This window comes from Anas platyrhynchos, chromosome 10 (assembly GCF_047663525.1).
Source record: "Anas platyrhynchos isolate ZD024472 breed Pekin duck chromosome 10, IASCAAS_PekinDuck_T2T, whole genome shotgun sequence".
Classification (NCBI taxonomy): Eukaryota; Metazoa; Chordata; class Aves; order Anseriformes; family Anatidae; genus Anas; species Anas platyrhynchos.
Window position 1 is genome coordinate 24,996,020 of NC_092596.1, and position 24,435 is coordinate 25,020,454.

A 24,435-nucleotide genomic window follows, 5' to 3' on the forward strand; every position below is an offset into this window, starting at 1 on the left:
TTAACTTTAATAAAAAACACCACCAACGACAACAAGCTAATATAAATAGCCAATTTTCTGCTTTGCAGTAGACTGAGTACCTCTAGAGTGTTTTCTAACTCTTAAGATACTGGTAGCAGTCTGACTGGAGGTGGTACTTGTGTACAGCATCAACAGTTATCACAGCTTGTGGTAAGTAGCTTCTCTGCTGATAAGGTTGGTTGTACTTTCCCCTCACTTCTGAAGGGTACTCTCGAGCGAATAGCAAATACTCTGAGAGCAGTATGGCAGGAGGATCCCATGTTAGCCTGCTTGTGCAAGAGTTTGTTTTCCTGCGATTAGTGTGGCACCTCTGCAACAATTTAACAGGCTTGAATTCAAGTGTGGCTTTAAGCTGTTTTAATCTACTTCTGTGGACTCCCGTTCTATTCAGCGTGATGTAACCAGCATATATGCATGTATATAGCAGCGTTTTTTGCATGACCATACAAAATACTCTGGTCTGGCAGATGTAGAGAAGACTTGTAAAGTAATCATCCCAACCCCAACTGCACCTCTAGCTTGGATGGAATATGTGCACTGTCGTGTGCTGATGAGCAGCTTCTGTTTATATGCTCCAAAAGTGCATGCTCATAAATCTGTTCTTCTGAAAAGCTGTTAATCTGGCTGAGTAGTTAAGATACCTCAGTGTTGGTGTTGTGATAGGTAGGCCTGTGTCTTTCCATGTTGGTAGGTCAAACGGAAGGGTTAGATTTTTCATCTTTAAAAAAGACCTACTTGTGGAAATATTTGGGATAGCTGTAAATTATAAACAAAACATTTAATTACTATACAATGTGTTGTGAATTGCACTACTTTGCGTTCATTTCTTGAAGTTAAAGTGATATTAGGATTAAATTGTTTCTACATCCTTCTTGCTTCAGGTGAATGTGATATCATGGATTACAGGGCAGCAGTAAATTGTCATGCTTAGGAGAAGATGCGTCCAAAATTACAGCAGTTAGAAAATTTGTCGTCTGTTTGTGAAACTCTCAGCTATGCCTCAACAACTTAATTCTATTTTCTACTGACCGTTCTCATACCAAAGACTTACTTTATCTGTTCTCAATCTCTGTTTTTGCTTCAAGTAGGCCTGGTGCTGCCATGCTTCACCTTATTTAAGCCTTTTTTACACCTACTTCTCCCATTTTAATTTTACAAGATGAAAATTATTTGCATGAATTTATTTTTTTTCCCCACAATGAGAATGTGCACCTGTTATATAGCAAAGACTGAATATTGTAATGCAGTGAGATTGCTACCTCAATTACGCATTTAAAAATACCTGTAAATGGGCTGTGTGTCAAAGCTGAGCTTGCATGGGAGAGTGGAGGGTAGATCCTGCTAACTATTTGTCTCTTGCCATCTTGGCAGCCTGCTGTTGGAACTATGATGACTTATTCAGGAAGTTTTGGAGTTTCTTTCATGCAGCAGGGTCATTGTCTCAAAAACACAGCTTGCAATGTTCTCCTGTCTGGATGCTTAAGGAAGAATCTTTATATGATATGACTGTTTGTTTTGCAACATGCATGTGCTTTAACAAAGAAGCCAGCGCCAGGCGGTATGCTGGTTCGCATTAGAAAGTTGCTTGAATGATATGTTTCCGCTTGAGAGAGAAACTGATTTTTCAATTAATCTACATTTTCTAATGAAGACCTCACCTGTTGGAAGAGTTGCACTGTGCTGCATATTTCAGAGTAGTAACAGTTCAAAGGCCCCATTGCATCTGAACAAAGCATTTATATGCTACACTAGCTTACATAAAGATGTCATTACCAACAAGTGCTAAATCCCAGTAAGAACAAGTTGAGCTTGTTGAACGTGACATACAATCAACCAAATCACAAGTACAGTCCTCTTATAAAGGGTGAGACAGAGGCTGATGGGAAGCCTCAGAATGGTAGAGCAAACTCTAGGGTTTGTCACTCACTCCCCTACTTCACCCCTGAGCACCTACTTCATCTCATGCTATTTTATTTTAGCATCCAGCTGCAACTTTTTAAAGAACACAAGCTGTTATATTTATAGTTAATGGAAGGCTGTGCCTATATCCATTGTTTTAACCACCTACACGTTTTCTTTAAGAGCCTGGAATTATTAAAAGTAGTTCCCAGAAAGGATTCATACATGTGCCTTCTGCTTATTAATCATAGCATGTTAACTGTATTGAAAATGAGACCCTGTCACACTGGTTTCCATCAACCTTCATATTGCAACATAAATACAATATTATGTCATGGGGTTTCTCTGAAGTGCAGATTCATCTTACTCTAGAGGAAATTCTCCATTAAATGTTCTTATGGGAATGGTCACAGATTCACTTAGTCCTTCTGAAGCTGAATAAAAGCTCTGCTTCTGTAGAGCCCTTTGCTACAAGTCTGTTCTCCATTTTTTGCCATGTGACATTTTTGTTTGAGAAGATGAATAGTGTTATGCTACCAAAGCAACAATGAGTGGGCAAGTACGTATAATCAAGTCACTTTTTACTTAATAAAAAAGAAACTCCACAAGCTTTCAGCATGTGTTTCTGCGTATATTTTTATATAAATGAGCACAGTGGTTTTTAGAATTTATTTATGAATACTGCTGTGGTAATTGCATCTGCTTTGCTTCAACTCTGCACTGAAATGCTGCAGTTGTCTTATTCGTTCTGTCACACAGAGTCTGTCATGTGTCATGAATGCAGCTGGGTTTGTGGGTCCTCAGTGGACTCTGTGAAGGTTTTCTGGAGAACTGACTGGTGGTGCTTTCCTTCTCAGCTGAAGATGGAGTTGTTCCAGCAGTCTCTTGTATTTCTGAAGATGTTTAAATTAAAGACCCTGAGAGCTTTTTGCTTTTATTTAGGAGAGATTTTTTTTTTCTTTTGGTATTTCACTCATGGGAAATAAACTAGCTGAGGAGGGAGGAAGGCTGATGTGGAATGTATTGACAATTTTGTGACTTCATTAGGTTTGGAGACCTGGATTATGGATTCGGGGATAACAGAGCTTATGAGTTCTCTTGAATACGTCAAGTGACTTACAAAAATAGTTTTCTAATTTCGAATACCTATGCATTTGCAAATAAAACCTTTTGTTTCCACTATCAACATAAACTGTAATTTTGTACTGTTGTTTTTGTACTGGGCGGAAGATTCCTGTGACACTAAAGCACCATGAGCTAACTGCAAAGAATCCTCTGCTGTCTGCTTCAGAGAACTTACCCAATGGACCTTTCTTAGTCGTGTTATTCTACTAAGATGGCTCTCTACTGAAGCTACTGTCTGCATGGATATAGCCTTAAATAGTTGGTGATGAGCCGTCATTACATGTAGGAATAATGATAATCATCCTGGAACAGTTTCCAGAAAAGAGAAGGATTAATTCTTGATTTTGTTCTCAGAAACAAATTACATTCTGCTGCCTGCCTTCTGATCTCCCAGCACATTATCTACTAATGACAAAGTGGCATAGTGTGTGTGTGTTTTCTTCTGCACTCAGAGCTCTTCAGCTCCTGTTTGTACCTGTAAAAACATATATTGTATCTAAGTCATACCTGCATGTTTAGATTTGTAAATCATCCCTTTTGGAGAAGACAAATTTTCTCACCCATTCTATACCAAAATATGCCATGTTTGACACGGGTACTACCATTCCAAATCCAATGATGCTAATGGTTTCAGCAGTTGTTTCTGTGGAATTTTTTCAGTGCCTGAAAATGGCCATGTTGATGTTTATTCTGAGAAGTGTTTATTTTAGCACTGTATGTTTGCTTCAATAGAAAAGTTAATGGATAGAAGATGAAAACATGAACGGAATAACTCAAGCATATGGCTGTATATGGAGGCAGTGGGAATTTTGATTTTGTCCATTTTGTTGTTTTACTTTCAAGCATCAGTTCAGCTTACCTGGGTGGGTGTCCTCAGTTTCTCTCTTGTGTTAAGCCAACCTAGTAGTTAGATGGGTCCTTTAGCTAGAGAATTCAATGTTGTCAGGCCAACTGTAGTTCAAAGAATAGCTGTAATGGCAGGAGACATTCAAAAAAGAGTTATAGTTGCCATAGGTAATAATAATTGTGACCCTACTGTACTGAATCTGCTGAACAACTGTGAATAGGGTGTTAAGAAGTGCCCTGCCAGCAAGCCAGCAGGGTTGGTTTTTCCACTTAAATTTAATCTCGCTCTTGGTCCTTGGATCTTGACTGATCTGTTGGCTGGCAACTTGAATCATGCTTAAAACTGTAGGTATTTCAGTATGATAAATGGTTTATGACAAACATTCCTGGGCTATTTTTAAAATACCAATGGCAGATATTTCCCTCTGCACCTCAAGCAGAAATGTTTTCTTCAGGGTTCTGGTTCTGCTCCACTTGGTGTAGTTGCATATTCACTCCAAGTCTAATTGGAATGTATGCAGCCCAAAACAGACATAAGGTTTTAGTGCCTTACAAGAAGCTACATCACCTCCACACAGCTCTAGTTGACTCACAAACATGTTTCAGAACTAGTGTAAGTGGTGTTTTGATATGGATGGGACTAAGTGGCATTAATAAGATTCTGTGATTGCTCTAGGGAGACAGTGGCTGAAGTTCTTCTCAGCGATGGTTTTCTCATCCCAACAGTCGATTGCCTGAAGATGTTAAATATCAAGTATGAAGGTTAGTGTGTTGGGTACCACATAGCTTACATAAAAAGTGTGTAGCCAATGTTATGTCCAGTTTTGTTCTTTTTTCCTCATTATATTGAAATCTCTAATTTGCTATATAATTTCTTTTATTTGTCTGGGTCCTTGAACAATCTACTGCTCCCTAGGCCCTGTTATGGACATGCTTAGTTATTGCTTTTGTATAAATCTCTTACTATGGAAGGATAGCTCTTCCACACTGAATGCTACTTGGCCACAATGTCTTTCAAAGTTTGCATCTCTGCCCATATCCGTAATTGTTACTGAGTTAATGAACTCTCTCTAGTTTCTTTTCCACAATGAAGATATCAAACAAATGTAAGTGGTGGCATTCTGAGCCTTAGTCACTAGTTGCATCTGAACTCCATGCTGCTGACCAATTGTGCATGGAGTTTCTGAAAGAGAATTAGTTAGGTAGAGACAATGAAGAGAAATTGTTTATCTACCTGAGAGCATTTAGGAAAAATAGCTAAACAGCTTTCTGAGAATGATCCTCAAATTTCTGTGCATATATTACAGTTGTAAAGTTTTAGAAGCTTTTTGATTCTTTGTTGCTTTGCTCAATGTGCCTTCCTTTTGCAAGAGAAAGATACAGGATATCTCTTCATTATGTGTGAAATAAACTAGAACTGGCTTGGAATTAGTAAAGCAGAGTGAGGTTTTCCTGTGGTTTACTATGTGATTAGATGTAGGCATTGTATTTTTTGCTGTCGTTGGGCTATTGTATTTATTGTTGATTTGCTGCTTCTCTTAATATCCTAACATAAGAAAATAATGACTCCACATTCAAGGGTGATCACAGTACAAACTACTGAGAACAAGCAGCACACCAGTGGTACACAAAAAAATTACTTAACAGTGATTTTTGGCTTCTCTTTTTCCTAATTATTGCAGCAAATAAAGCAGTATGGCAATTCAGAATTCCTCAGACGTTATACTGCTTCTGGCAGCCCTTGCTGACAGGCCTCCTTTCCCGAAGTTTTACACAGACCCTAATAGACAAAATGTTTATGAAGTTAAAGGAATGTTCTGATTCTTCAGAACTCCGTCCTCAGTTCCTGATCAACTGGATTTCTGAGATGCTGACTAGCATTGCCAGAGTTAACAGTGGTGAGTGTGTAATATCTGTGTGGGAAAAAAAAAAAGTAGAAGTCTCTTCTGTACCATTGCAGGAATGGGGAGGGTGGTGGGTACTTTAGATTTTAAGTGCAATAAAATGATTAGTACATGTTGTCGTGTTAACTTAGAGCTTTAATTGTTGCATTTCTTACACTTTTTATGCTGCAGCTTATGTATGTTATGCATTTCTTAGCAACATTTTGAAATTACTATTTCTTTGGCAACTTGCTGTGGCTTCCTCAAGATACAAAAAGCTAATCTCTCCCATGAAAGACCAGTCCAGTACTTTCAGGAAATAACAGTAACAGAAATCAAATAAACATGTTATGTGCAAATTATTATGAGTTCCTTGTTCCCAGTTCTTTCCTCACTTAACATAACCCTAGCTTTACAATATACTTAGGTAGTCTTTCTGTCCTCCTTCAGTCCCATCTATGGATTTGTCATGCCTTTAAACTTACACAGAAGTAAAATAATATTTTGTTTTTTGTGCCTAACTCCTTAGAAATGTTTAAATTGGTAAACTGTATGTTTAACTCCAGAGAGTGGCACAGAAGAGCTTTGATTATTTGAAGTGTGTCATAAGAATTCTGTTAACAGGACTTTTGTACTGTGATATAGTATATACCTGAAGGAGATTTCCTGCTGGTTAATTTTGCTACCTCTTCTGCTGGTCTGGCTAGATTTTGCCATTATCTGTGGTAATTGGAGGTTCATGTTAGATGCTTTCAGCCAACACTGAGCATGTCTGTTACACACCAAGATACTGAGCATTAGCAGTCCACAGCTGTTAATTCTACTTACTGCAGAGCTATCTGGAGTGATCTCAGATCCCAGAAACAGTATACTGCATTTACTAGAGACAATACTGTACAAACACAGCCCTGTGGCTTTCCTGTGTGGGATGCACAGAACAAGCTTGGGAAACTGCATCTCACTGTTGTCATATTTTGTGAAGCTAATTTAGCTGTTAGTGCATTGGCAAGTCCCTTTTAATGAGTTCGACATATTTAGTCAGTGTATCTGGTCTTGGACTTGGTTTGGAATGCCAGCTTGTGTAAGGATAAGAGCTCCAGTAAAAATGCAAAGGGATGAAGTGTGTACTTTTATGTGTTTTGAGCACCTTGTTTTTGTTACCTTCTTTGAAGGGAAGAAAAGACGCCGCTGTAACAAACGTGTGTATGTGAAGGAGCTGTTCCTCCACAAAGTTCCTTTGCAGTGGATAAGACTAACTGAAAATTGCTTGGAAGCTCCTTGCTGGGCAACCCCACACCTTCTTCAGTTGTAAGTTTGATCCTGTGACCTAGAAAAAGGACAGTGAACAATGTTCTCTAACAGCTTTGGCAGCTTCCCTGTAATACGCTGAGTTATGGCTATGTTCCTTTCCCTTCCTTTGCATCCAGTAGAAATTATGGCAGGTGTGTACTTGTGTGTACTTGAAGCATTGCATCCAAGTCTGGGGCCCCCAGCACAGGACTGGAGCACCTCTCCTACAAAGAAAGACTGAGGGAGCTGGGGATGTTCAGCCTGAAGAAGAGAAGGCTCCAGGGTGACCTCACTGCAGCTTTTAAATGCTTAAAGGGGGCTTGTTTAAAAAAAAAAAAAAAAAAAAAAAAAAAAGCGACTCTTTGCTCAGATAATGACAGGACAAGGGCGGGGGAGGGGTATTTAGATTAGATGTTAGGAAGAAATTATTCATTCATAGGGTGGTGAGGCACTGGAACAAATTGCCCAGGGCTTGTGTATGCCTTATCCTTGCAATTGTTTAAGACCAGGTTAGATGAGGCCCTGGTCAACCTGATCTAGTGGATAGCAGCCCTGCCCATATCAGGGGGGTTGAACCTAGGTGATCTTTAAGGTCCCTTCCAACCTGAGCCATTCTGTGATTCTAGGTGTGTATAAAACCGTGTTTGTTGCTGCTCATCTTTCTATTGATTCTACAAGGAGAAGGAGGAGAACTTAAAAGAATTGCTCCTTTGGAATGAAATTGGAAATTCTGTGGATTTATTAAGAAAGCAGCTTAGAAGAAAAGTGATGTAGTAGCAGAGATGTAATTGCTCATGCGGGTGGTATGGGTTTAGCACAGGTGGCACCTTTTTCACACAAAAATAGCAAAGCACAAATTCAGTTAGAAGTATCCCACATCCTTAATTTTAATCACAAAGGAGGAGTATTCCAGCAGTCAATACTTAGGAATAATCAAACTTGCCTTTTAGTGGAGATACATGAGGAAGCTCGCACTTAAAAGGCTGCTCAGCTTGATAAGCCTTCGTTTAGAATCTCTTTTTGCTTTTAAAACTTTTACATTGCCCTTTTCCTTTCTAGGATCCTCACAAGCATGAGACCTCGTTTGCCACGTTCTTCACGGAAGAACCTTCTCTATCTCACATCCATTTACACGGAAGGAGGTGGTCCATTGTCCAGCCCAGGCCTCTTGTCAAACTACAGTGAACAGCCAATTTACACTATAGAGAGCTTACAGTGGAGGGTGAGGCAAGAAAATCAGGTTAAAAATGAAGGGCAGGCTGCAGAGAATCAAGAAGATGTGCTGGAGAAAGATGATGGTGTAGAGGAAGTAGAGGAGGAGGAAGAAGAGATGGTAACTGAAACAAATCATTTGGAAGGACTTGCTCATTCTGATAACATGGTGGCTATTGCTGAGAAAAAGGCAGCACTACAAGGGTCTGCATGGCAGATCATTGCAGGTAAAAACAGTTTTTATAAAATTTAATGTTTACAAGTGGTTAAGATGGTCTAAGTGAAATGCAGAGGCATGTCAGCCCTCTGGGCCTGACCAGAACTGAAGCGTGCTTCAAAATAATTTAAATGCCAAATCTCTGAAAACTGCTTTTTTCCAGTCTTCTGTTTATGTGCAAGTGTCATGTCTCCCTAAACGCTCTTAAAACACTGTGTTTTTTTAAGAGCACATTGTTACTTCTTCCTTAACTTTTTTATCAGGCTTCTCCAATCTCAGTGTTTAAAACTTCACCATATCCAGTTGATGGGACAGTGTATATGCCAGCTGTAAATGGCAAAGACAACAAAGATATTTCTTAACCTTTATTTGTCAGAATTAGGGATATCTGAAAGCACAGTTGGACTGCATTTGAAAGCACCAGTCAGGTTCTTGGAAGTTCCAAGCTCCAGGCAAACTGCAATCATGACGTGGTAGCAAGCAAGAGTTGGAAGCAAGGCAAGAAGTTTGTAGAGTGAATAATGATTTATCCAGTGTTCTCTTAGCTTCCATACGGTAACTATACTTTCATTGGGATGTAGGATTCAACAGCTAAGAAAATTTTTGGGTGAGTGGTTTCTGGAGGGACTTAAAGGCAAGAAAAGGAGATGGTGTAGAGGAGTTAGAGGCAAAGTGGTGTTTAAAGAAAGAAGAAAAATGCAGCCATTGGAAGACAATGAACTCTCATACCCCACTCACAGGGAAGATTTCCCAAGTTTAAAAAAAAAAAAAAAAAAAAAAAAGGAGGGTAAGATCTGCCTAAACAATTCAGCTTAGTTATGCTTATGTGAACAGCTTGTTAGAGGTGGATGTTTTGAGAACAGAAGCAAAATTGTCCTCTACATCAGTGACTTTGTTTCTGAGCAAGCAGATCTTTTGCCAAAGGAACACACATTGTGTCTTGAACCACAAGATTTTCTTGAAGATTGCGTTTATGTAGTTGGTTTTGGGTAAATTTAATTTCTGTTTGAATAACACCAAGGATGTGTAGTTACCATCCTTAAACAAATTGAAAACTAAAACTACTGTAATGACATGTGATACATCAGCTATTTACTAGGTTGCTCTCTGAAGAGAAGGCTTAGCCTGTTCATTGTATATAACTCTAATTTGCCTTACATTTGAGTTGGATGTTATCAAATACTATTTCTGCACTTTTCAAATTGTGAAATTATAATGTTTAGAAACCGCCGTTATATGTCAGGAGGTTTAGTTCTATTAAATGCCCAGGAAAGACATAAAAGAAAAAAAAAAAAAAGAATAAATCTGCTGGTACTTTAAAGCAAAGTCTGGGTTTCTGGATAGATGTCAGTTAACCAAAATAAATCGTTTTTGGTATTATATAGTGCAAAGGTGCTGTTTTGTATCTTCATGTGTGTGATAATTGCCTATTCCATTTACAGGAGTATGCAGAGTGAATATTTGTATAAACCTTTTCAAAGTGAATTTTAAATTATCATATAGTAATCAGTACATCAGTTTCATACAAAAGTATGCTTTAATGACAGAGGTAAGTATTAAGGGTTGCTCTAGAATAGTGGGAGGTTTCTTTCAATGGACATTGCCTCACAGTGGTTTGGATAAGCTGTACTATGTAGACAGCGTGATCATGCCTGACTCCAGATGTGTTCCTTTTGTCTCACAAGGTGTAGAGACTTTCTTTGAAAGAGCTAATAAGGTTAGAAAGAAAGTTACTTAAAACTATAACTCAGTCTTATTTTTGCTGAGTACCTGAGGTTGCTCGTGTTTGCTGAGTTGCATGAGATAGTATTTTTGGCTCTGGGGGGAGTCTTGCTTTTTCAAAATCTCTTTGGTGAGCTCGGACTTCTATTTTATGTACTGTGTTTTTACCCAGATGAAATACAATGGAAAGACTTTCCTCTTGGGAAACTCCCAGGTCAGACAGATGACCCTGATGGTCTCATGTTGGATAATTATTCCATGATGTCTCTGCTTGATCAGCCAGTGAGAGATGAGTGGAAGTCTCCCAATACAAAGTGAGTAATGTTATGGGCAAGACTTTGTCCCTGAACTATGAAATTTATTTATTTCTCTGTGCCTTGTGCTATGATGTGAAAAATTCAGGACTAGTTTTCAACCTGTTATGTGTGTGATAGCTTGACCAAAATATCTACCAATATTTGTTATATCTACTAACTGTGCTTCTCTCATGCATTTTTAAAGTAATGTGTGTGTTTGGAAGAACCTTTGTAGTGTTGATGTAATAACATAATAGTCTACTCTTCAAACTGTTTCAACTTTCACTGTTGTCTGATACTGTTAGTAAGATACAGTATGCTGATCCTCACGAGTTACTAACACGCAAGTACAGAGTTTTTAAAATAAGCTACTAAGAGCTGGTGCAGAGTCTGCCTAGTGATACACTGGGATAAGTAAGTTTAATAGGAAGAACCGTAGCCTTGCAATTAAAGCATTCAGGACTGGAAGCCAGGAGATGCAGCTAAGAATGTTAGCTCCCCAGCATTCTTACAGGCTGACCTTGGAGAAGTCATGTAGCCTCCCCCAGTGTCAGTCTTCACAGACTAGCTAATCTTGTACAGGAAGGGAGAGTCATTTTAAAATGTACAGTGGTCTGATGAAGCACTTTGAGGTGCAGTAGTAGGAAAGCTTGACAGCGAGGAGAGAAGGTTCAATAAGTCTTAAGTGCAAGCTGCTGCACCTGAGCCGGGGCAATCCCAGACAGGAGTACAGACTCGGAGAAGAACTCATGGAGAGCAGCCCTGCAGAGAAGGACTTGGGGGTTCTGGTGGACAAACAGCTTGACGTGAGCCAGCAGAGCGCGCTTGCAGCCCAGAAGGCCAACTGCATCCTGAGCTGCATCAAGAGAGGTGTGACCAGCAGGTCAAGGGAGGAGATTGTCCTCCCACTCTGTGAGGCCCCACTTGGAATACTGCATCCAGGTCTGGGGCCCTCAGCACTAGAAGGATGTGGATCTGTTAGAACAGGTCCAGAGGAGGACTACAAAGATGATCAAGGGGCTGGAGCACCTCTCCTACGAAGAAAGGCCGAGAGAGCTGGGGATGTTCAGCCTGAAGAAGAGAAGGCTCCAGGGTGACCTCACTGCAGCTTTTAAATACTTAAAGGGGGCTTGTAAAAAAAGATGGAGAGTGACTCTTTGCACAATCAGATAATGACAGGACAAGGAGGGATGATTTTAAACTAAAAGAGGGGAGATTTAGATTAGATGTTCGGAGGAAATTCTTCACAGTGAGGGTGGTGAAGGCACTGGAACAGGTTGCCCAGAGAGGTTGTGGATGCCTTATCCCTTGGACAACCTGATCTAGTGGGTGGCATCCCTGCCCATAGCATGGATGGGTTGGAATTACGTGATCTTTATGGTTGCTTTCAACTCAAGCCATTCTATGATTCTGTGAAAGTACCCACAGGAAGTGGTTGACAGCAGATTACTTTGGTAACACCCGAGGAAAGAATTGGCTGTACATTATTTGGATAGTGAATGTGCTTAGAGTTTGTCATCAGTGAATGCAAACCTGTCCGTCTTCTGTGTGCTTGAAGTGAATACTGTAGTCCACTGTCCTGACTACATTTTATGTCACTGCAGTCCCGATTATTCACTTTATTAACCCAACATGAAACAAACTCTCTTCTCCTCACCCTCCTCCACTGAAGTAAGAAACTGTTTTGCTTGTCTTTGCCCTGTTAGCCTGACACTGGACTTGTATCGTTGATGGACACAGTGAGACTGAAGTAGCTACTGTGACAACTCACCATTGTGGTAGGAAGTTACTTTATGAAGGTGTAACTGTCATCCTTCTGACCTGAGGGAACATACGCAGTACAGACCTCTGCATTCATCTCCGTCATTTTTTACTCATCAAATCTGAGAGCTGCTCATTATAATTACTGCTGTTCTCTTTCTCTTCTGGGAATGTACTTTTGTTCTGCAGTCTTGGGGCCTTTTACACTAACTGAAAGTGAAATACAAGTGACATCAGTGGCAATCAAAAGGTGATTTCCATCTTATCTTTTGTGGAAGCCTGCTTATGTTATCTTCTTTCCTGCTCTTTCTACAGGAAACTGTTGGTAGGATTATGAGATACTGCTGCTTAGCAGTTTGGAAGTTATTAACACAGACTCAGCAGGCTTCAAAACTCTCTTAATGGGGACTCAGGTCCTCAACCACAGTATGTTGCCATTGCCCAGTGACCTTTTCAGAGCTCCAGCCAATAATTTAAGTTGCAGATCTGACCTCACTGAGGAAAGTCAGGTTGCCATGGAAATAATGGTAGCATTCTATAAGGCTTTCATTATATCATCTCTGTTACTAAGTGACACATGTCCAGTTAAACAGTTCCATTGAAGAGGTTTTCACAGGGTCATTATTTCACTCTTAGAAGTCAAAGGATCTTGAACGTTGTTAGCTTTCAAATAAATTTAATCACATACCCTGTGTGGGATTGGCCGTACATGTAGTTTAATTTTAAACCAAGGAATGCTTCAGAATATAAATGGATAGCAGTTATTTTCTTAAACATTTGATAGCTTAACTTCTAAATCAGTGATTCTTTCCCTGTAGTAGGTGGGCCCAGTCTACTAGCTTCCAAAACAAATGAGAATAATAATCAATAATAATGCAAGGTTGTGCAGTGGGAAAAGCTACTGCATGTATTCATGTTTTCACATATTCTGAGTTGTCTTCAGATTAGTTTCCAGTTCTGAAGAGCAAGGTTTCCATTCTGACTCCATTCTCTTCACCATCTTCCCCAGAACTAGTCTACTCTTTTGTCAGCTCAGGCCTGAAGTGTAGGGGTAGGCTGCTGAGAGAGTATTGTTTGTATTTGATGGATCCAATCAAAATGTAGAATTAAAACCTTGTAGATTGCTACATAATAAAAGAAGATATAATCCTTTTCTGGTGCTCCTCTTTCTGACAGTCCAAATAGTTCGTGAACTACTTGGTTCTAACACCTCTACAAGAGACAGCACCGAATCTGTCTTTCTGCATATCAGGAGGTTAAATGAGTCATCCTTTTTGAGTCCTTTTGAACAGTGTTCATCACTGACCCATACTTTGAGCACTACATGAATTTCCTGTCAGGCTTTAAAGAGAGGAGGTAACCATTTATCTCCTGATAGTTTATCATCCCCCAAAGAAGAGTAAATCTATAGTAGATACAAACAGGAAAAGTCTCACAGAATCACAGAATTTCTAGGTTGGAAGAGACCTCAAGATCATCGAGTCCAACCTCTGACCTAACACTAACAGTCCCCACTAAACCATATCCCTAAGCTCTACATCTAAACGTCTTTTAAAGACTTCCAGGGATGGTGACTCCACCACCTCCCTGGGTAGCCCGTTCCAATGTCTAACAACCCTTTCGGTAAAGAAGTTCTTCCTAAGATCCAGCCTAAAACTCCCCTGGTGCAACTTTAGCCCATTCCCCCTGGTCCTGTCACCAGGCACGTGGGAGAACAGACCAACCCCCACCTCACTACAGACTCCTTTGAGGTATCTGTAGAGAGCAATAAGGTCGCCCCTGAGCCTCCTCTTCTCCAGGCTGAACAATCCCAGCTCCCTCAGCCGCTCCTCGTAGGACTTGTTCTCCAGGCCCCTCACCAGCTTCGTCGCCCTTCTCTGGACCCACTCAAGCACCTCGATGTCCTTCTTGTAGCGAGGGGCCCAAAACTGAACACAGTACTCGAGGTGCGGCCTCACCAGAGCCGAGTACAGGGGGATGATCACCTCCCTAGCCCTGCTGGTCACAGTGTTTCTTATGCAAGCCAGGATGCCGTTGGCCTTCTTGGTCACCTGAGCACACTGCTGGCTCATATTCAGCTATCAACTATCACTCCCAGTTCCTTCTCTGCCTGGCAGCTCTCCAACCACTCATCTCCCAGCCTGTAGCTCTGCTTGGGAAAAAAAAATTGATTCAGCAGAACCTTTTGATGTCAGTCAGCCATGAGTCATGTTGCTTGCAACATGTTCCACATTGGGAATACGACAAATTCCTAGAACTTGCAGATCTGCTTCTAGTCTGTAGAGCCCTGGCACTTTCACTGTAGGCAGAAATGACAGAGTACTTGATCTCAGAGACTTTAAACATAAGCTGTTTGGTATCCAGCCAGGAGGCTCTCACAGGAGGTGGGGTTTCTGTATTTGTTCCTCGTTGGCTCAGTTGATTTTGCTATGCACAATAGATGGAATCATCATGACGGAGGCTGTAATGAAGTGTATATGGAGTAGTATGATTCACTATTCTTGTTTGTAAGCAGCTACTTGAATCCAGCTGTAGCATGTTCCCTTTCTGACTTGGGTGTTGTAGGAGTCAAGTGTTTGTAATCCCATTATATTTCTTGGAGTGGTCCCTAGAGTAATAGAAATTAAAAAAAAAACAAAAACAAACAAAAAAAAACACCTAATCATAGAATCATAGAATATCCTGAGTTGGAGGGGACCCTTAAGGATCATCAAGTCCAACTCTTGACACCGCACAGGTCTACCCAAGTTCAGACCATGTGACTAAGCACACAGTCCAATCTCTTCTTAAATTCAGACAGGCTCGGTGCAGTGACCACTTCCCTGGGGAGCCTGTTCCAGTGTGCAACCACTCTCTCTGTGAAGAACCCCCTCCTGATGTCAAGCCTAAACTTCCCCTGCCTCAGCTTAACCCCGTTCCCGCGGGTCCTGTCGCTGGTGTTAATGGAGAAAAGGTCTCCTGCCTCTCGACACCCCCTTACGAGGAAGTTGTAGACTGCGATGAGGTCTCCCCTCAGCCTCCTCTTCTCCAGGCTGAACAGGCCCAGTGACCTCAGCCGTTCCTCGTACGTCTTCCCCTCCAGGCCTTTCACCATCTTCGTAGCCCTCCTCTGGACACTCTCCAACAGTTTCATGTCCTTTTTATACTGTGGTGCCCAGAACTGCACACAGTACTCGAGGTGAGGCCGCACCAGCGCAGAGTAGAGCGGGACAATCACCTCCCTCGACCTACTAGCGATGCCGTGCTTGATGCACCCCAGGACACGGTTGGCCCTCCTGGCTGCCAGGGCACACTGCCGGCTCATATTCAACTTGTTGTCTACCACGACCCCCAGATCCCTCTCTTCTAGGCTGCTCTCCAGTGTCTCATCGCCCAGTCTGTACGTGCAGCCAGGGTTTCCCCGTCCCAGGTACAGGACCCGGCACTTGCTCTTATTGAACTTCATGCGGTTGGCGATCGCCCAGCTCTCCAACCTGTCCAGATCCCTCTGCAAGGCCTTTCCACCCTCATTCGAGTCCACAACTCCTCCAAGTTTGGTGTCATCAGCAAACTTGCTCAAAATACCTTCTATTCCTACATCCAGATCATTTATAAAAATATTGAAAAGTACCGGCCCTAAAATGGAGCCTTGAGGGACCCCACTAATGATTCCAGGTGCTGCTCTACAAGCAAAGGAATTCTTCCAGATGTAATCTTTGTCATACCACTGGTTTAGATGTAGATGCTAGAACTTAGCCATGCTACTGTCTGAAAATCCAGAGCACATATTAGTCAGTTCATTTGTTAATAAAAAATCACCAAAATTACGAATACATGTTGTTTTTTTTTTCCATCCTGCAATGGACATGAAGTAAATCCTTGCTAGTGTCAGTTCATAACTGGAAAGCAGAATGATAAAGCAAGAACCATGAACGTAAGAGCACCTGGTCATGCTGAAGTTTCAGTATTAGGTTCCTTTCTCTTTCTAGTTAGACTTTGATGCTTGCAGCTACTTTTGTGATGCTAGTTGTTGTAGGGAATCATATGAAGCAGTTCAAGTGTTGGCAGTTTTACAGTACTGGCAAGCAGTATTTCAGTGTTATGATTCAGTGGTGACTTGGTAAGGTTTTCAGTCTGTCCTTGACACATAGGCTGATGAAACATCACAAATGACTTTAGAATAAATGTAATTTAATTCTTTGGATTTGGAGGACATATAATGGAAGTAGGAAAAAGAAGTTTGAGGGTAAAACTTGTTAGGATTTTTGCAAATCCATTAAATGTGCAAAATTAGAAAGATGTTACTGATTTTCTAAAATTTGCTTTCCTTGATATGCTTGAAGAGCAAAGCATTGCAGAGTCATTAACATGGAAGGTGGAAATGCAGTGCTGGGGGTTAAAATGTTTGTAAAGATGCTTTGTGATCCTTGCCTGAGCCGTCTGCAAAGATACATATTTAAAGAATCTTAAAAAAACAAAACAAAACAAAAAAACACACACCCACATGTCAACAAAGATATCTCAACACTTCGCCTCAGCAAGTTTCTGATTCACAAACTACTGGCAGGTAGGAGAGTAATAGGGGGAAGACTGTTCTCCTGTGCTCATATGCTCACTTATGCATTAGCTTTTGAACATAGTTGGAGACTGGCCATTCAGACCTTTAATTTCAACTAGTCCAAACACTTGTATGTGCTAGAACTGAAGTGCAGTTAAATCTGTGAACCTAACAGCATGAGGCACTCTGGAATATCTCATAGGGATGCATTCAATCTCCCTTCTTCGTGAATGTTAGTAGTCTGGGAAATATGCATGGCTGTTATTTAAAAAGGCCTTTTCCTCATAATCAACTTGGGGTGTTCTCTTGGCTCCATAGTGTAAAAAGCATTGGAAGATCAGATTTGTACTTGGTTATAAATAGCCTGCAACATGCAGGCTTAAAAAATGCATAGCTGTAGAGTTGCGCTAGTTTTAAGGATGAGAAAAAGACTCATACTGCTAATTAGATGCTGAAACGGATTCTCATACTTAAAAATAAAGAAAATGGTTAATTTATAAGCTGTTCTTTGAAACAGCTTCTTTTGTACTATTCAGTGATTTTTCACAGCAGGTGAAACGCCATTTATCCGTATTTCAGGTAATATTCTCTAGGTTTTACTTCCCAGGACTTATGATTCCATTGCTTGCTACAAATTAGAAGGACTCCTTCCTTTCTGGGTCATAAAAGGAAGTGGCGAGTCACACAGAACAGCCATGGTTACAGGGAAATGCTCAGTCTACCTGTCTGTACACAGAGGAGCAAATTATGTTGCAGTAGGATAGAAAAAACTGTCAGGCAGTTGAAAATTTCTAAAGAGGTTCCTGACCTCAAGGCTTAGCTGAAGTGTATAAATTTCAACTTGACTTTGGACCCTTCCTTGACTTGGAGAATGCTCTGCCTGTAGCCAGAACAGAAATGCATGCCCAGGCACACAGTTCTGTTCCTGGAACAGACAGACCTGATTTGCATTATAAACTCTTGCTCACATATGCCAAAATATTCCTCTTGGGATCTGCAAATGGACAGCTGGAAGGACCTTTTTTTTTTTTTCTTTTTCATTTTCTTGGTGTTTATTTTGTAGGTAGATCAATTATTATTCTTGGTGTTTATTTTGTAGGTAGATCAATTAATATTTCCTTCCCTTATCAGTTGCACTAGATTTCTTTTGGGGATGATGCCTGGACTGCCTTTTGAAGTATGATTTAGTCATGGTGAGAACCCAGTGTATATTAATTGCAAACCAAAGTGTTACAAGTTAGGTATGTACATCTCAGTGCTACATTATACAGATTCAGATAAGCAAAGCAGGCATTGCTTTCCCCTGTGCCATTAATAATTGCTTTCCCTGTCACCTAAGATGCTGAGAGGAGCAATTGCAAAAGCTTTTTCTATACTCAGCCAAGAAGGTGGTTTTTGTTTTGTCCTCGTATGCAGCTTCTGTTTGGCTGCTTTTTGAACTAGTGGTGAGTGTATAGTGTCACGCAGCTTCTATGATTAGAAAATAACCATGTAGAAAATGAAAATGCACATATCAGACTAAAAATAGTAAGCATTTCTCCATTCATCTGTGTAGGTGAAAAGGAGCAGAGTTTCTGGTACTCAGATCACAACCTGGCAGGAAAGGAAGAAGCTCAGAAGGATGAGGAAAAACTGATCTGTTTCTGTAGCTGGGCCTGGAACTAATCTTTAGTTTTATCAGGAGTGCTATAACATTAACTTGCTCATTCCTCTTATTTCTCTTCCATTGTAGCTTCTCCTTTTGCCAAAATCATCCGGAAGGTTTTCTTGACTTGCCCAGAGGCAGAGGGGGAGCAGAGTTTCTTGGTTACTTCTCATGTTTTCTTCTGTTTGGAAACTTCATTCACTGCCTTGCAGCTACATGAGTTTTCAGCTTCCCCTTCAAATGAGTGGTATATATGGCATGTTGCAGAAGGGGTGTTTGCTGTTTGCTAATTCTTGGTAGTGGTCTCCAACTTCTCTGTCTATAGAGAGCTTTTCTGACAAGCTTAGTGTTGTCATCATACTCACAGTATGGTATGAGAGACTGTAAAAATGTGATGGTGTACTTTGGAAATATCTATAAGATGCTTGGAATAAAGCATCTGCAACATAGGCAATGGGACACAGTCTTTGTAAAAGCTAGGGCTATCTTTAACTTTCTCTTTGGCTCCCCAGACTTATGGCAAATCAAAGTAATGAACTGCATTAAGGGTTTCCTGAAAAATACGGAAAAAGGACTCTGAACAAGTCACGTAGTAGAAGCATGACCTTTTGCTGCAGCCCTAATTCACCAGGTCAACAGATGAGAATGGAGCAGTACATTTAAGGCAGCAAATTATGTCAGTGTCTGTCCCCAGAGTCTCTGTCCTGGGAATGAGTGAAGTCATGAGTAATGAACAGTTAGCATCACAAAGAAGGAAGAATTATCTCATTAGCAGGCTGAATTCTGGGTAGTTTCCAACAGACAGAGAAAGAACATCAGATCATTACTGCTGGGTGCGGTATCTGTGATGTTTCTGTGTTGACTTTTTTTTACAAGGTCCCTGGCAGTGTTTCATCTGTGGAGGGGGTGTCTAGGGAGGTGTTCTGACACTAAAGGAAAAATTGTGTGTCCCTGAGGAGCTCTGAGCAGCAGCCTCTGCTATATTCCGGTTATTCCAGTACCAATCATTTGGAAAAGGCATTGAGTTTTTCAGTGTATAGCTTTTAAGTTGCTGTATAAATAAAATTTCCCAAACATCTCCATCTTGTTTACAGAAATGGTTCTGGTTTAACATGAGACACAAGTTCCTATGATGCTTAGATGCTTTGGAATATCTTGTAGAAATCTTGTAGAATCCTTCCTCCCTGGTCCCCAAAGTATTCTTCTGTGGGTTTTCTGGTGTGTGCTTTGCTGTTATCAAAGTTTGTCCTTAGGGTTTGCTGCAGCAACCTCAGAAGCTTTGAATAGCTGCTGTAATCCTCAGGCAGACGTTTTGTTTTTGTGGTAAGCGTATGTGCCTTTTGTTTACTCCCAGTGTCAGTTTTATGTGACAGCTGGGACAAAGTGGCAGTTGGCCATGACAGAGAGTTTCCTGAGAGTAGAGCTGCTACCTGCAATTGCTTTAGGGATTGTATCGAGATTTTCACTGACATTTCAGAAATGGCATTCATCGTTCAATGGTCGTGGATAACGGCTGGATTTTTTGTCCTTAGAATGAGATGCATAAGCAGGTGGGTGAAAGAGGGAAATAATGTGCTGAAGGGTAAAGACCTTAAAGTAGACAGGTAACATATTCATATCCTGGGGGATGCTAGGTTGTAGCTGGGACTGCATGAACTCTCCTTAAGTGTACATGAAAAACACGCAGATGCCAACCAGGTTTTCCCTTTTTCTTCTTCACAGTGTCAGATAGCAGGTTTCAACTGGCTCATTTATAAACATCTTATTTTTAAAATATAGCTTTTAACTTCCTATTCTCATAAAAATGAATTAAAGTGTTAAACCCTAGTCTGGCCTACCTAACAACTCAGTAGTTTTTTAAGTTTCTTCACATAGTAAAGTTTTGGGTAGGGAATGGTTTACCTGTGTTCTTCAACTGCTCTTTGAACCTTGAGCTTAAGGGTGCCTTATGTCTGAGAACAGAGAAAAAAGAAAAAAAAAAAAAGTATTTGTTCCTTTGTGTGCTGTGTTAGTGAGTCATGGGGGACTCAGCCCTAACTGGGTAACTTCTGCAAGGAAAACGGATTTTACGTCTGTTTGAGAATAAGCCACTTTCTGCAGTTAGAAATGACTTAGCATGCCGCCAGTGAGACCAAACAATAACTTCCTTTAAACTTTTTTTAAATGCTCTAGATTCTGTGACTTCTGTGTCAAGCCATAGGAAGGGCTTGTTTCTGTGTGCAGACATACAAGCTTTGTAACATTTATAACAGATTGTTTTTATGTTGACTTCTTGCTGCATTAAAGTTTCACATGATTACCTTGTATTGTTAGCTGCAAAGGGCAGATGAGACAAGAATTGTTGTGTGGTTGGTTATTTCTGGAGTCATGTCTCCCTTGCAATTGTTAGCAGATGGTAATCTTTCCATTGGTTTGTGTTTTGGTACCGTTGGTCCTCAGACTGTTCCCTCTCGTGAATGAACTGGTTAAAAATTAAGGGCATTCCATCAGTTAAACGATCAGAGCTAAAAATGAGAAATAACATTTTAGTTTGGAAGTAAAACTTCTTAATAATTTAACATGCTAAGAAATTTACTTTGGTGATGTGAGCTTCTAAGTTAGCTCAGTGCTTATGTGGTTTATTTCTCATCCTCTTGCAGCTCTGCAGAATTGAATATTCCTGTGACAGGAGGATTGCTATGGACCCAGAATGACTTCCATAAAATAAAAAGTGGCCTTCAGCTTTTCTAAGACAGCAAAGTGCTCTGCAGCTTTCAGCATTGCACAAGATAAGTGACACGGAGGAACTAGTAATGGTGATATGGAAATAGCCACTCCAGGATTTTTTTTTTTCTTGAGGACTTACTACTTTTGACCATGTAAAATCAGTGTTTTATCAAAGTAAGTTCCGTGTATAGCAGCTATTGTCTGCTTAATTACTGTCATGGGCTTCTAACTCTAGCTGATGTTTATGAAATATAGTTAGTATACTTCAGAATCCCTCACTATTCCTTAATTTTTTTTTTTGTGGTTAATAAATGTCACCAACTGAAGGCAAACCTTTCTTTTTGTCTTTTTTTTTTTTCCTTCTTCCTTTTCATCTGTCCTTACTGGCCAGACTATTAAACCCTTTCATTTTCAGTGACACTAATATTGTCATGTATGAGTTGGAATTATTTTGCCAGGATAAGACTGTGTTACAATTTTAATCTAGCAAGGATTTCACATGAAACTCCAGGAATCAAGTGAATTACAGCATGGCTGAATGCACTTCAGTGCATAAACATCTTCAGCTTTTTTCTTCTCATAAGTTTTTTCAAGTGGTGCTCTTGAGGTCATGATTTTGCTGAGGTTGATAAATAATACTTTGTCCCTTGCTGGAAGCTATCATGATTACTGTAGAAATGGATTTGATTGTCATGCTAGAAAGTTGGTGAGAGCAAGGACAGCTATTTGTCTAAATTCAGCTTTCTTTACTTGTATTAAAGGTTCTTGGAACTTAGAAGCTTCTACAATAACCTGTCGACATGTTAAGAGTTTAAGCATTTTTATTTCAAGACTTCTCAGTAATAATCTGTTGGATTATATCTGCTAAAGGATAAAAAGAGCCTTTCTCTGAGTCAGTCTAGTAATTGGCAGTATTTAAAAAATACACAGAAGTAGGAAAATGTCAGTGCAATGTCGTGAAATGGCATCATTTTAGTTTCTTGGCATTACTGTTCTCATTATATCCTAATAATCCATTTAAAGAGACACAAAAAGGGACATACAACTTTAGCAGTATATTGGACAAGATAGAACTACAAGTTTAGAACAGCAAATACGTGGATGCCTTGGGCTGGCTATCAAGTAAAGGCTTTCCTAAGTGTCCATAATGTATTTTTTCTTTTCTATTTTTTTTTGTCATCCTGTCCTACTCCAGTTAGTCTTCCATCAGACAGCCAACAATTATTTAGAATGGAAGATATGTCGTACATTTCTTTCTTTAAAAACAAGCAGTACTGGTTTCACAAAAAGCAAAAGAAAGCAAACTTCTTTTTCTGTTATGGAGGATTTCTCCTGTAAGCCCTTCCTCTTTTTAGTATTTTAAGTTACTTCTTTTACTCAGTAGTTCCTCAAGCTTATTTAGGAAATATTCAGTGAAAAGGATTTGTGCTTTTATTACTGTACAAAGTGGAGTATTAAATTTCTTAAAGTACTGTGTTTGGTACTTCTGAGACGTGTCAGTGCAATCATAACAGTTCAAAAAGGAAGGTGCAGTGCTGGCAAATACTGTGCTGTACATGACCTTTTTTTCCCTTTGGTAAAGGTTTACTCAGTAAAGTCACGTCCTATTATAGTTCCTTTGTCAGCTGTAGTTACTGCCTTTTCTATCTGCCATCACCCCCACATAATGAATTACAGAATAAAGGTCCTGGGTTTCATCTAATTGCAGAGTCAAACAAAATAGCTAAATCCAGCGCTGTGAATAATTGTAGAAAAGAACAAAACTGCTAGCTGATTATATATATATATGTATATATATATACACACACACACACACACGTATATATATGTGTATATATATACATATATATCTATATATATATATATATAAAGACTTAAGGAGAAGCTGTAGTAATGGCATGAATTTTAAACAGCGTTACTGATGGGAAAGGTGGGGGAGCAGGCATAGAACAATGGAAAAAAAAATGAAGTCGTGAATGGCTGGAGAAAAGAAACATGTTTCAACTTCTATAAAGAAACAATAGTGTAAAACCTAAATAATTAAATGACAAAATTAGTATTAATAGCACATAATAAAATGCATAGATAATCTTAACATTTAAAGCTGACCGGTTCAAATGACATAAAAAGCAAGTAATTTAACAGTTAGTGTATTTGGTACTCAGAAGTCAATGCAAACAACAGTATGAAAAGCGAAGTATGATGCTGGCAAATACTGTGCCATATGTCACTTTTTCCCTCCTTTGATAAAGGCTCTAAGTAAAATTTCTTTTTCAGCCTGCTGTTTATTTTCATTACTAGAAACATGTTCTGAATGGGGACAAGAAAGGCGGTGTTTATGTATTTCTGAAGTACTTTGTTTTCCTTTGCATTGGGCAGGATCGCTTGAGACTGCCTTCTCCCTGTAAATTAACCTTTCCAGACAGGTTTTTATTGTCTGGTGAAAAACAAACAAACCACCAAACAAATGAAAAACCTCCAAAGGGAAGCTACAGAAGGGATTGGAAGTGAAGTTCCATCTCCTATGGAAGACTGCTAGGATAAACCAAGAAAATAGGAATTGCTGAAGGACGAAGTTAGGGCCTTGGGACTGCCACATTCACAACCTCTGACCCCTCTTGTCCCTTGCCATCTTTTGAATTTGTTTTCAGTGTAAGTAACTGGATGGAATAGTGGAAACAGGATAATTTATTCCTGGCTCTTCAATTCTTTAATATTTTGTTTTGTGAATCCTAAAGGCAGCCACTCTCCAATTGACTTTGCTAGTACAAAGGGTTACAGCTAGCTGGCCATTGTGGGAACAAACATGGTGAGATGTTCAAGCAAACTCAGATACAGATAAAGATCATTTTACATCATTTTCCATCCACTTCCTTTAATTTTTTCACCAAACAATTTAAAGCAATTTTGAGTGAAAGCAGTTGTACATTGTATCATCTGCCACCCAGTAAGGGAAATTATTAGGTGTTTAAATGGCCAAAGAAAATTTGTTTAATACAGAAATTGACAAGAGAATGGGATCTAAATAGTATGGAGAGGGCTCTCCTCCGCTGTAAAGCGGATACCTTTATTCTTGTCCTTTTCCTACACAGATTCAAATGCAGACAGAAAATCTAAGCATTATGTATGATTTCAGAATCTGGGTATTTTTCCTGTAAATCATCTACAAAAAAAGAGAAATAATTTGGACGGACTGTGACAATTGTTTTGGGCAAAACAGTTCTTCAGGGCTCTCTCCTAAAAAGGGTTGAAAAATAAAAAGCTAGAAACAAATA

At 39.8% G+C, this 24,435-nt stretch overlaps 1 protein-coding gene across 2 annotated transcripts in view; it reads left to right on the forward strand.

Annotated features, from left to right (window-relative positions):
• LAS1L (LAS1 like ribosome biogenesis factor) overlaps nt 1-21,492 on the forward strand; it is a 29,693-nt gene extending 8,201 nt beyond the window's left edge. Inside the window, exons 8-14 of one of the 2 annotated variants that reach the window (XM_027465234.3) lie at nt 4,568-4,653; nt 5,574-5,789; nt 6,947-7,082; nt 8,124-8,503; nt 10,388-10,529; nt 12,218-12,289; nt 21,094-21,492. In XM_027465234.3, the coding sequence (XP_027321035.1) occupies nt 4,568-4,653; nt 5,574-5,789; nt 6,947-7,082; nt 8,124-8,503; nt 10,388-10,529; nt 12,218-12,242 (985 nt within the window). In that variant the 3' untranslated portion in view covers nt 12,243-12,289; nt 21,094-21,492. The remainder of the gene's footprint in view (nt 1-4,567; nt 4,654-5,573; nt 5,790-6,946; nt 7,083-8,123; nt 8,504-10,387; nt 10,530-12,217; nt 12,290-21,093) is intronic. The other variant, XM_027465232.3, reaches the window with a different exon arrangement.
• The last annotated feature ends 2,943 nt before the right edge of the window (nt 21,493-24,435 follow it).